Genomic DNA, 13,825 nt, shown 5'->3' on the forward strand with positions numbered 1-13,825 from the left:
GCCCTTATCTTTAAGAGATACAAAATAAAGCGTTTACAGATAAATTGATGAGTTGTCTGAGATTTTCCTTAAAATAATCCAATTAGAGAGGGGAAATGGGAGGGGTAGCTATAGATGAAAAAAGACTGGTCATAGGCTGATAGTTGTTGAAGTTGTATGATGGGCATAAGGGGGGGGTCCTTATTCTACTCTCTCTACTTTTGTATATATTTGAAACTTTCCATAAAAAAAATTTAAACAAAAATAAAATGCCTGGGGGGACTTCCCTGGCCGTCCAGTGGTTAAGACTCTGCGCTTACAATGCAGGGGGTGTGAGTTCCATCCCTGATCGGGGAACTAAGATCCCACGTGCCACGTGGCAGAAAATAAAATAAAATAAAATAAAATAAAATAAAATACCTGGGAAAAATTCAAGGGAAAAAAATCAGCAGAAAGGAAGACATAATGAAATATAAAGCTCAGAGATAGATCTGAACAGACGGAAGAATTTGGGAGAGATCAGCAGGTCAACCAAATATAACAAATTGTAGATTTGTCATGGTTAATCCAATGCTATTAAAAGAAAGCCTTGGGCCTCCCTGGTGGCGCAGTGGTTGAGAGTCCGCCTGCCGATGCAGGGGATACGGGTTCGTGCCCCGGTCTGGGAGGTTCCCATATGCCGCGGAGCGGCTGGGCCCGTGAGCCATGGCCGCTGGGCCTGCGCATCCGGAGCCTGTGCTCCGCAACGGGAGAGGCCACAACAGTGAGAGGCCCGCATACCGCAAAAAGAAAAAAAAAAAAAAAAGAAAGCCTTCACAGATATGTTGAAACCTTCTCATTTCATTCCCTTCTCTCCCTCTGCAGAGGTATAACTCTCCTGGAGTTGATGTATATCCTACCCAACCATGTTTTTATACTTTTATCATATATGTATGTATACAAAATCCACTCACTAAAAGTCTTATTTTGTGGTTTTAAAATGGTATGTGATTTAATATTGTTATGTATCCCTTTGCCATTTGCTTTTTTTTTCACTCAACATCGTTTTCAGAATTCATACTTCATTCATTTTAACTAAGAAATGGTATTCCACTGTAGGGCACTACCACCTCTTATTTAGTCTTTTTTTTTTTTTTTTTTTTTTTGCGGTACGTGGGCCTCTCACTGTGTGGCCTCTCCCGTTGCGGAGCACAGGCTCCGGACGTGCAGGCTCAGCGGCCATGGCTCACGGGCCCAGCCACTCCGTGGCATGTGGGATCTTCCCGGACCAGGGCACGAACCCGTGTCCCCTGCATCGGCAAGCGGACTCTCAACCACTACGCCACCAGGGAACCCCCTCTTATTTAATCTTTACTGTAATCTTACAAGATAGATATTACTATTTTGTAGATGAAAAACTTAAGTACAGAGAGGTTAAGTAACTTTACTGAGTAACTTTAGTAAATATAGTTGCTAGCATGTGAAATGAGAACTTGCACAGGGCTTCAACTTCTAATCCCATGTTCTTCCCACCATAACACTCCACAATTTTACAAATATTTAGTACACACCAACTATGTACCAGGCACTGTTTTAGGTCCTGAGTATCTAAGCAGTGAATAAAACAGACAAAATCCTGCTCTCAGGATTTTAGCTTATATTCTAATTGGAGGAGACAGTCAATATAATAGTATATAATTTGGTTCTACGTGTTATGAAGAAAATAAAGCAGGATGAAGGGGAAAAGAGTGTGAGTGTAAGTGTGCTAGTCTATGTGCTCTCTGGTGACATTTCAGCAAACATCTGAAGAGGGGTGATGAAAGAGGGGTGTTTAAGGTCAAGGCAAAGGGCACAGCAAATGCAAAATCCCTGAGGCGGAAGCGTATTTGGCTGTCACTCCATCACTTTGATTTTTTTTAGAATACTGTATAACGATTATTCTCATGTGTAAGGAACCAATGTAAGCACACTGCATGGCCTTGCCTGATTAAATACATAATTTTGACATGTTAACAGCTTCTTATGATGATCATTTTTCGTATAAACAAACTGGGTTGAGCTAGGAAATGTCTACAGCCAAAAGCCACTGATTTTACTTTAAAAATTAAATCATAGGTAATAGATGCCCGTAACGGTGACATAAAAATACATAGTACTACTGCTGACTAAATGAGACACAAATAAATATAATTCAACCCTCTTCTTAAATATTAAACGTTGGGAGAATCCACAAGGAAACCTAAGGGAGACTTCAAGTTGGGAAAAACAAAGAAACAAAAAAAACCCCTGCTGAAACAGAAAGGACAAGGAGGAGCCCATCTTTTGCCCTGTATCTCTCAGAAAGGATGTCAAGAGAGTGGTAGAAAATGAGGGACCTGGAGGTGTGACTCCGCGGGGAGAGCTGCGGTCTAATCCTGGGCCTTTAGTTGCTGAACTGTCTCAGTCTTCGCATTTGTGATGCGAGGCGATCTGCGCTGGTGCCCACCACGCCCCTTTCCTCCCCAGATCCAGAGGTCTGGCTTATCTGAGCCGCTCAGGCTGGGAGTGAATGACAGAGCCGGACCGCTAAAAACCAAAACTCTCGCGAATCTCGCCGGCCGAGAGTTCCCGGCTCAGAGCGCACACAACGCCGGAAATTTGACCGGAGCGCACCCTGCCCCTTGCCCCGCCCTTGCCCCGCCCCTGCCCCGCCCCCTAGCCTACGCGGAAAACTCTGGCCTGGAGGGCGGATTGGCCGCGGCTTCCGGGAGGAGTTTTGGGCCCCGCGAGCCCCCGTCGGGCGCCGCGCTTTCTCGCCAGAGAGATCTGTGGAGACGCCAGGAGCCCGCCTCGGCGTGGTTGAAGAGTGATTCGCGTCCTCACCATGGGCGAGCACGGCCTGGAGCTGGCGTCTATGATCCCGGCCCTGCGGGAGCTGGGCAGGTAGGGCCGGGCCGGCGTCTCACGTGCTTTCCCTTCCCAGCCGCGCGCGTCCCGGCTCCGATCCCCTCAACCCAGGCCGCGGCCCTTGTGGAGATGCTCCGCCGCTGACTTGAGCGCTTCTCCCTCAGAGAGGCCACTGGAGGGACGCGCGGGGCGTTGCCGCAGACCTGCGGGATGCGGATCCGAGGGGAGGGGTGGTCTGCTGGCCCCACTTTATCTCAGCGGCGCCGGGGAGCGCGTGCCTCCCCCCGCCCCCCGCAAACCCCAGGGGGATTGCCTCCACGGCGGGAGGGAAAAGTCCCTTCCGAAAAATTTCTGGTCACTTTCTTACACTCATTTGCTTCTCGAAAGCCTCTTCCCTTACATGGAGTACTTGACCCATGGACTTTCCTCAGTTTCTGTGCTTTATGATCGTTGGTGGAGGAATTGATTTTTACCTTTACGTTTTGACCCAAAACTACCCTCGGAAGAAAAATCACTAGTTCTGATTTCTGGCAAGGAAGGACAGTTGCTAGGAAAAGTTCGTTTCTAAGTGAAACCATATGCCATTCTGGAGATGGGACCCCTTTCGTATCGATCATCCAGTCCTCAATCCGTTATTTTAGTCAGAAATCCCAGGGATCGACCACAACGTCCACAGAACATAAATGTGCACAGAGTATTGCCAACATTTGAAGATAATGTTCCATTTGCAAAAGCTCTTTTTTTTTTTTTCCTTTCTGTAAACCCAAGAGTAAAATCGTGTAAACCAGTATTCTGCCCGAAGAGAGTAGGTAGTTGTTGATGGCCGCTGCCCCCATTCAGGACACACACAGCCTTTCCTAAACCTGACTTAAGGACGAGAAGGCAGGGGTTTTGTTTGTTTGCTTTAAAAAAAAATATTTGTAACCCACTGTGAACAGAAAATAAGTGAGCTTGTACCACTGCTGCAGTTGAACCATCAATTGGAATAGTTGCTTTCCGATTTCTTGAACTGGTTGGAAACTTAGCACGCAGCCACAACTGACGTTAAGCCCATGGGATATTTAATTCCCTTTCTTTTTGCAGTGCGGCTGTGTCCATCTCCACTTGTTGACCATACAGAGACACTGACATTTAGTCTTCCTCGATCACATACATAAGAGGATATAAATGAAGGGACCATACTTGTCTTAACTGAATCATCATATTGTTGCGTGTATGATTTTTTTTCCCACTTTGTATGAATGTTGCAAGCATACTTGTGTTAACATTTTGTAAAGTAACATCTACCTTTCTAAAAGAAGATGAAGGCAAGTGTTCATATAGGAAGTTGATGTACAGATTTCATCTTTCAGGCTCGATGGGAAGCTCAGTGTACTTTCCCCACCTTGCTTTAATATAGAATTTGCTGATTAGTACTTCTCTTCCCTTTTCTTTCTTCCTCTATGATACTTGTTAGTAAAAATAATAGGATCTTGGATTTATTTTTAGTCGCTTTCATCAACAGAGCTTATAGTTACCTTTCACTCATTTGTAGCCATTCTAAGAGATGGAAAAACTAACCCCGTAATGAATTGTCTGATAATAGTTTTTAATTGTCATGACTTTTTCATTGCAACAGCTTCATTCAAGCTTATTCAGTCTCACAGTATCTCCATGATATAGAATGGAGCAAATATTATCACTATTTATTAAGAATCAGAGTCACAGAAATTGAAGTACCAAAGTCAGAGAGATAGCAGTTAGTACTAGAGCTGGGTTTCAGATTCAAACCATCAATACCTTTTCTCCTCAGTTTTTTTTTTTTCTTCATTGACCATGGCAATTAGTTTTCTGAAAAAAGTAAGATGTTACTGTTTTAATGTGTGGGCTCTTCTTCCTCTGTCTCAGAGATAAATTTTGCTTCAGTGTTTTTTTCTGTTAGCACTCTTTTCTCTGCCTAGTCTCTCTGGGTGATCTCATCCACTCTTCCTGCCTTCAACTACCACCTGCTATTTGATGACTCCAAATCCGTGTCTCCAAGCCATGTTTCTTTCATATAGAACCATATATGCAACTGTATACTGGCAGACTATGTTAGTATAACCCATTTGTTCCCTGGGTGTCCTATATGCAGTTAAGACTCAATATATCCAATTTAAATTCTCTGCATATCCCAACCTTCCCAAGCGGTTTTTCTTTTTGGGTTTTTTTTTTTTTTAATTCCTTTTATTCACTGAGGTAGGGATATCTCAGTAAATGATACTGTGTTCACTTATTTTTCCAGACTGGAAATCTAGGAATCATTCTTGACTCCGTATGTGCTTTCGGGCTATATCATTAGTCCTCTTTCAATCTTCACTCTCTTCCTCAGTAACTTTGTCTAGTCCCATAACTTAAAATACCATCTATATGCTGATAACTCCCAAATATATCACTCTAGCTCAGAGATATATAGTAGGTTGCTTACTCAACATCTATACTCAGAAATCAAAATTAACATATCCAAAGCAGAACTGCTGATTTATTGTCCTTAAACCTGTTCTTTCTCCAGCTTATTGTAAATGTAGGAACCAAGAGCCTAAGAATTATCCTTGATTTTTTTCCCTTACCCCTTAATAATCCATCAGCAAGTCCTGTCAACTGTACCTTTAAAAACACTTTTCAGCATCTCCACTGCTCTCACCAAAATTTCTTATCTGGACTATTACAGTAACCTCTCAGCTGATCTCTCCATTTCCACTTTTACACACTTACAGTGGATTTCCCACTCAGCAACCAAAGTGATTTTTACAACTATAGATCATATTGTAGATTGTATAACATTACTCCCCTGCTCAAAATCTTCCTTTGGTTTTCCAACATACTTAAAATAAAATCCAATTCCTGGGCTTCCCTGGTGGCGCAGTGGTTGAGAGTCCACCTGCCGATGCAGGGGACACGGGTTCGTGCCCCGGTCTGGGAAGATCCCACATGCCGCGAAGCTGCTAGGCCCGTGAGCCATGGCCGCTGAGCCTGCATGTCCAGAGCTTGTGCTCCGCAACGGGAGAGGCCACAACAGTAAGAGGCCCGCGTACTGCAAAAAAACAAACAAACAAACAAAAAAAATCCAATTCCTTCCCAGGGCCTCTAAGGTCTGCCATAATCTGGCCTCCGCCTACCTCTGACCTCATGGCCTTGCTCATCCTGCCTGCCTCCTCCCTCCCTTGCTCACTCTACTCTGATGACATGCGCTTTATTTATTTCTTTATTTTTAATACACCAAGATCATTCCTGCCTTCATTCCTTTGCACTCGTTTCTTCTATCTGAACACTGGCTAGTTCCATTCAGATGTCATTTCCAAGAACCTTCTCTGACCTTCCTGTTTAAAATTACTTTGTAATCACAAGATCTTTTCCAACAGTGATAGTTGCCTTTAAAATGTTCAATGGGAAATGAGAGGGAGATGAGGGGCTGGGGAGCAGCAACATGAGCCACTAGAGGAGTTTTGGATGGTGAGAAGAAGCCAGTCACGTGAAACTGGGAGGAGAAGTGTCTGCGATGGAATAGAAAATACAAAGATCTCTAGGTGGGAATGAGGCTACTTTTTAAAGAGGAGGAAGAAGCCTGGAACATAGGGAGCAAAGATGGGAGTAGTATTCATTAAGGATGGAAGAGTCGGCAGAGGCCAGATCGTTTAGCACTTTATAGGGCAGAATGAGGAGTTAGATGTTAAGTTCAGTGGGAAGCCATTGGGGTGTTTTAAACAGACAAATAACATAATTGAATTCATGTCTTAGAAACATGTTTAACCTTCACTCACCTGCTTAGAACCCTTCAGTGTCCCATTGCCGTCAGTACAAAATTCAAACTCGTTAGTCCTTTGCGCTTTGACCTTATCTTCCCTCTTCAGCTTCGTTTCCAGATACTACCTCCCTGTTCTTTGGCCATGTAGAACCTCTGACAGTTTCTAGAGCAGCTTATGTTCTTGTTCCTGACCCTTTGCACATGTTGTTTCCTCTGCTGGAATACTCACCTTCCTTCCCTTATTTTACCTGCCTAGCCCCCTAGGGACTCAGCTTTGTGTCACCTCATCCAGGGAGCCTTGACTGATAGGTCCTGCTCAGGGCCGAGTGTCCCTCTTACGTTCTATCTTGGCTCTATTAACACTTAACCATGCTGTGTTAAAATTGTCTGCTTTTTTGTCCTTTAAACTACGAATTCTTTTAGGGCAGGTATATGGTACCTTGGTTTTTCTGGCATTTGATGCTTGCCCCACGGGAGGTTTTCAAGTGTTTGTTAAATGTATCCAAACTTTATGTGATAAATTACCACCCAAATATTACTGTATACTTTTGAAAAAGTATGCCCTCTTAGCTCAGTTCCAAGGTAGAGGTTGCAAAATAAGAAATCCTTACTCTCCCATGAATTTCTTTATTCTGATAGTACACCTAATAAATGACAATCACTTCACCTTCATAAAAAACTGATTTTTAAAAATTATACAAGTGACACATGAATGCATAACCTTTTTTACAGAGTTACTTTATAGGAAACTGACCACCAGCCACAATCCTGGTTCCTCTCCACCACAAACATCCTCATTAACATTTTTAAATGACACTCGTCAAATTACACTTGGTTTATGACAAAATCTCCTGACTTTGTCTAAAACAATTCATGTCATCTTGTAATTTCAGACTTAAAAATTTTTTTGTTATATTTAAATCTGTGATGTCCTATAACCTACTATGGACACCAGCCAAATGTTGCCACTGAGCGTTTCACATGTGGCTAATCTAAACTGAGACGTGCTCTAAATGTAAAATACTGGGTTTCAAAGACTTAATTACCACCCCCTCCAAAAGGAAAGCAAACAATATCATTAATAATTTTTATATTATTACATGTTCAGATAATATTTCAGATATATTATTGGGATTAAAATTGCCTGTTTCTTTTTACATTCTTAATGTGACTACTAGAAAATTTAAAACTACACATGTGGCTTGCATTGTATTTCTATTGGCCAGTGCTGGTTTAAATAAGATAAGAAACACAAAATTTTTTCTCTTTCATGTATAAATACAACTACTTATTCTTTGACTCTGTACACCTAGAGTTTATATTACTTGGAAATATTTATTAACTTCAGTAACTTAGTTGTTTTCTATCAAGCAAGACACAGTTCTAGGTGGGGTATAGGGGATGCAAAGGGAAGTGAAACCCATTTTCTCTCCTGCAGGAGCTTATGGTCTAGTGGTGCTGCAGGAATTCATAGAGAAATAAAATAAAGTCTCCTCCTCTAGGAGCCTATGGTCTAGTGGCAGAGAACAGGTAGATAGATATTCCACAGGTCCAAAAAAGTTTATACATTAAGGATGAAGAAGGCACAAGATGCAGAAAGATTCTTATGAACCGTTCATTCATTCAGCAAAATTTTTTGGAGTGTTTACTATGTACCAGGACCATTTCCATCATGGCAGTTATTAGCTGTAGATGCCTTGGATGCTGTACATAATCAGTTAGGATTGGACTTTGTGATTGAATAATCAAGAAAATAATTAACCTTCTCATTTTTTCTTTTAGCATTGTTTAAGTGGGAAAACATATGTACATTTATAGTACTATATGGATGTTATAAGTTGTTATTTATATGAAATACATAATTTTATTTTTTGTAAATAACCAGCTTACCTACTATATCCTCAGCTGTTTTGTCAGGAGAAGTGATGGAGTGAGCTAATCATTTATACACAACTTTCCTTGAATCCTCTATGCAGAGCTAGTTATTTCCTGCTTTGGGTGTATATGACACTTGATTAAAATTATTTGTGTGCTTTCTTACCCTCTCCCCAGTGACTTCCTTGAAGCAGGGCATCTGGTTTTATTTGTGTTTTGAATTTATTGTATTATTAATATCTGTACTCGTCCTTTCCTCCTGTATTAATAAATATATATTAATGATTGTCATTAGGATTAATGATAATCATCCTGTCCAAGGATTATCTCTTTACTTATACATGGTCCCAGGAAGGAAAGCCAAATTTCAAGAATCAATTGTTCAAGTCTTTCCATCTTAAGGGAAACAAAACAAAACCCTTTTTACCTCATATATTCCTTTAGTTACCACTAACTCCCAATTCTTCTCTTCATTCCATGGTCAAGCTTTAGAGAGAGCATGCTATTCTCAATATTCACATTTCATCTGTTTTTCACCCTTTGCAATCTGGCTTCTGCCTTTACCTCTACACTAAAACTTTAAAATCCAAAGGACATAAAAAAATTAACTCAAAATGAATCAAAGACCTAAATGTAGAACTATAAAACTCTTAGAAGAGAACTCTTAGGGGAAAAGCTTCCTGACATTGGATTTGGCAGTAATTTCTTGAATATGACACCAAAAGCATGATAGCATATGAAAAAATAGATCAAATTTAAAATTAAAAATTATCAAAATTTAAAACTTTTGTGCAGCAAAGGACAGTATCAACAGAATGAAAAGACAACCTATGGAATGAAAGTAAATATTTGCAAGTCATATATCTGATAAGGAGTTAATATCCCCAAAATATTAAAAACTACAGCTCAGGGCTTCCCTGGTGGCGCAGTGGTTGAGAGTCCGCCTGCCGATGCAGGGGACACGGGTTCGTGCCCCGGTCCGGGAAGATCCCACATGCCGCGGAGCGGCTGGGCCCGTGAGCCATGGCCGCTGAGCCTGCGCGTCCGGAGCCTGTGCTCCGCAACGGGAGAGGCCACAACACTGAGAGGCCCGCGTACCACCCCCCCCAAAAAAAAATAAAAAATAAAAAATAAATAAAAACTACAGCTCAGTATCAACAACAAAAAGCAACCTGATATAAAAATGAGGAAAGGGTCAGTAGAGTATGAGACTCTCAAAAATGAGGAAAGGACTTAAATAGACTTTCTCCAAAGAAGAAAGACAAATGGGCAAAAAGCACATGAAAAAATGTTCAACATCCCTAATTATTAGGGGATTGTGAATCAAAAGTACAATGAGATACCATTGCAGACCCATGAGGATGGCTGCTATTTTAAAACAACAACAACAAAACTAACAAGTGTTGGTGAGGATAAGGAAAAATTGGAACTTTGTAAATTGTTGGTAGCAATGTAAAATGGTGCACCTACCGTGGAAGCAGTATGGCAGTTTCTCAAAAAACTAAACATGGAAGTACCATATGATCTTGCATTTCCACTTCTAGGTATATACCCAAAATAATTGAAAGGGACTGAAACAGATACTTGTACACCCATGTTCATAGAGGCATTCGTTACAGTAGCCAAAAGGTGGAAGCAATCCAAGTGTCTATGGAAGCATGGATAGATAAATAAAATGTGGTATAAACGCAGTAGAATATTATCTAGCCTTAAAGAGGAAGGAAATCCTGACACGTTACAACATGGATGAACTGTGAAGATGTATGCTAAGTGAAATAAGTCAGTCACAAGAGGACAAATATAGGATTCAACGTGTAGATGTAAGTAGTCAAATTCATAGAGACAGAATTGTCGGCGGGGGGAATGGGGAGGTATTGTTTAATGAGTACAGTTTCACTTTGGGAAGATGAAAAAGTTCTGGAGAGGGATGGTGGTGATGGTGTAGGATAATGTGAATATACTTAATGCCACAGACTGTACACTTAAAAATGGTTAAAATGGTAAATTTTATGTTAAGTGTATTTTACCATAATAATAAAATACATCCAAAGGACGTTTTAACAAACTAATTTTATTTGATTGTGTTGACAGCTCCCTCCTTAAAATTCTAACCTCCTTGGATTCTAGAACACATCTCTCATTGTTTTTCTTTCTGTTTCTCTGGCCCTTTCCTTTTCTCCTCGTGCCTCTCCTAACCTTAACTTTGGGTTCTCTCTTTGGCTTTCTTATTACTTATTACATTTGCGTTCATATCCAAGGCTTCCACTACTATTAGCTCTAGTAGTGGTAGATTATATAATCTCTGTAAGCACCAGTCTCCACATATGCAAATTAGGGTCTAATATCCCTGTCTTATTTCTTGTGAAATATGAAATAATACAATGTGTTTAGCCTTGCTTGATATGTACTATTATATATCGATAAGTTAATCTATATCCCTAGGCTGGAACTTGAGGTCTAGAACTGTAATTCCAAAAATCTTTTGGACATTCCACTTAGTTGTTCCCTTGAGACCTTAAACTCAGTATTTCTAAAACTGAATTTTTTTTCTTCCCATACATGTGCTTCCACCTGTGTTAACTGTTTGGGTGAATGGCCTCATAATCCAGCCTGGATAGAGGGCTAGATTGATTTACCAGTCTCCTCCATTAAACTGTCTTTCACCTTCCCAACAGTAGCTTCTGATGTGTTGTGTGGCGCATTATAAGGTACTCAGTAAATGTTTGTTGATTACACGAATAACTGTATGATTCCTCATTATGTAGTGGAACACAGGCTTTCTATTATTATGTTCTCTGTTCCTTGGTTATTTACACAAATCATGGAACTCAAGTTGAATTCATTCAGGATTCTAGGATACTCTTCCTCTGCTTAATTATTGTATCTCCTTTTAATAATTTTTTTTTTTGCGGTACACGGGCCTCTCACTGTTGTGGCCTCTCCCGTTGCGGAACACAGGCTCCGGACGCGCAGGCTCAGCGGCCATGGCTCACGGGGCCCAGCCGCTCCGCGGCATGTGGGGTCCTCCCAGACCAGGGCACGAACCCGTGTCCCCTGCATCAGCAGGCGGACTCTCAACCACTGCGCCACCAGGGAAACCCTGTCTCCTTTTAATATTATCTTTTCTTGATTGTTCTTAAGACTCAATATGTGTATTTTTCCCTAATATTTTATTGAATTTTTATTGTGGAAAATTTCAAACTTACAATAAAAGAGAAAATGAGAAAGAATGGAAAAGAATATGAATCACTTTGCTGTACATGAGAAACTAACACAACATTGTAAATTAACTATACTTCAGTAAAAAAAGAACAAGAATAGCTTTAAAACCTCACAAAAACCCCAATGTATATATTTAACTCAGAATATCCAGGTATTATCATTTCAACATGTAATTAATATAAAATTATTAATGCGGTATTACACATTTTTGGTAATGAATATTCAAAATCCAATGTGTATTTTATACTTGTAGCACATCCCAGTTTGGACTAACTACATATCAGGTTCTCACTAGCATGTGATAAGGGCTACCATATTGCGCAGGGCAGGTCTAGACTTTGCAGATTGGATACTTTGCAGAAGAATACTGTCAGTATCAACATTAAAAATAAGCACATTTGATAAGTTCAACTTTAGAGAATTTTTTACAAATGACACTGTGAGTCCTTTTAAGGGTTAAAAACATTTTATTTGTATTTTAGTTCCAGTCCAGAAGAATATAATACCGTTGTACAGAAGCCAAGACAAATTCTTTGTCAGTTCATTGACCGAATACTTACAGATGTAAATGTTGGTAAGAAACAATTATTTCTGATATAAATTTTATAGATTAAATTGTTTTCTTTTCCATGTATGCACATTATACTAGCATTTTTCTCCATGTAATTTTAGATATATAGTGTTTATGTTAGTTACTATTTTCAAGCAAGTTCTTTACAGTATTACTTGTTACATAATGTGATTTAAGCTTAATGTGATTTAGGCTTTTAAAGTAATTCTGTTTTCCTCTTTGTTATCTAGATTTTCTGCTGCTTGCTATGAGTTCTTCTTTGATATATGATATTATTATAGATAAAAATATTTGGCCAGTTCTGTTTTAGCTAGGTCTTGTGTCAGTGGTTGAGAAACAGTAAATGCCATTAAAAAAAAAACTTTTTAAATAAGGGTTGGCACCTTTGTCTATGGGAGGTAATAAGATTCTGTGTTGTCGAACCAACTATTTCCTGTTTGTGGCAATCTAAAAGACAAATACTACCAACTTGGCAAGATGGTGTCATATGTGGCATGTCTGTTAAAATTATAGGGATTTTATAAAATTATAGGGATAATACAGAGTGGCATTTGGCTCACGGTTTATAAATTTAATTCCAAATTTGACACAGATTTCATGACTTAACAATAGTCATTTAGCCTTTCTTTTTCGATCAGTAAAATTATAAGTTCCTGAAAAATAACAAATGACTGCTGAATACTTGCAGGATGTGTTTTCATATGGTACTCCATCTGTTTAGACCACTTGTCCTTACCCTGTCTGTTTGACCAACTCCTCATCATCTAGGAATCAACTCCTTCAAGCATCTTCCCAGACACTTGTTTCCTCTATTGTAGATTAGTGCAGTTAACATATAATGCCTAGTTTATTTGTCTGACTCCCTCACCTGATTGTGAGGGTTTTTTTAATCCTCAGATTTTCATACAGTGCCAGGCGTATTGTAGGCCTATAGCACATGTTTGGTGAATGGATATATAACAGATGAATACATGTGATTATTAAACATTTAAAATTAGAAAGATAGGATTGTAGTGTGTTTTTAGCCCCATCAGTTTATCATGAGCACTGTGTTGGACATAATTCTTGTCACCAAAGTCTAGTCTCTTAAAAGGACTGCCATTTAATTTGTCATGACTCTTTAAAATGAATCTTTTATTGTTTTAGTTGCTCTGGAACTTGTAAAGAAGACTGACTCTCAGCCAACCTCTGTGATGTTGCTTGATTTCATCCAGCATATCATGAAGTCCTCCCCACTTATGTTTGTAAATGTGAATGGAAGCCATGGGCAAAATGAGGCCAAAGGCAGTTGTATTGGTAAGTCCTGCATTCATTTTCAATTTCTTCTATGAATTCTACCCTCTTCTGCTTTTCTGAAATATAACGTACACATTGTTACACATATTTTCGTCAAATTTGGTATAAACTGAGGGAGCAAAATGGTAATGGTTAGTTTTATTTCATGCATCCTTACTGTTTTCTTTTATTATGAACTAGGTACCCAGAATGGAGCAGAAGTAATTGAATATGTTCATATGCCATTGAAAACTTTAGAAGTTTTCTTTTTTCTG

The 13,825-nt window shown here is 39.8% G+C and overlaps 1 protein-coding gene across 1 annotated transcript in view; it reads left to right on the plus strand.

Annotated features, from left to right (window-relative positions):
* The first annotated feature begins 2,695 nt into the window (after positions 1-2,695).
* Positions 2,696-13,825, plus strand: part of ATR (ATR checkpoint kinase) — a 110,054-nt gene continuing 98,924 nt past the window's right edge. Inside the window, exons 1-3 of the mRNA XM_081235594.1 lie at positions 2,696-2,880; positions 12,187-12,278; positions 13,422-13,571. Of these exons, the coding sequence (XP_081091720.1) occupies positions 2,822-2,880; positions 12,187-12,278; positions 13,422-13,571 (301 nt within the window). The 5' untranslated portion in view covers positions 2,696-2,821. The remainder of the gene's footprint in view (positions 2,881-12,186; positions 12,279-13,421; positions 13,572-13,825) is intronic.

The sequence above is a fragment of the Mesoplodon bidens genome (assembly GCF_964165515.1).
Source record: "Mesoplodon bidens genome assembly, chromosome: 5".
NCBI lineage: Eukaryota > Metazoa > Chordata > Mammalia > Artiodactyla > Ziphiidae > Mesoplodon > Mesoplodon bidens.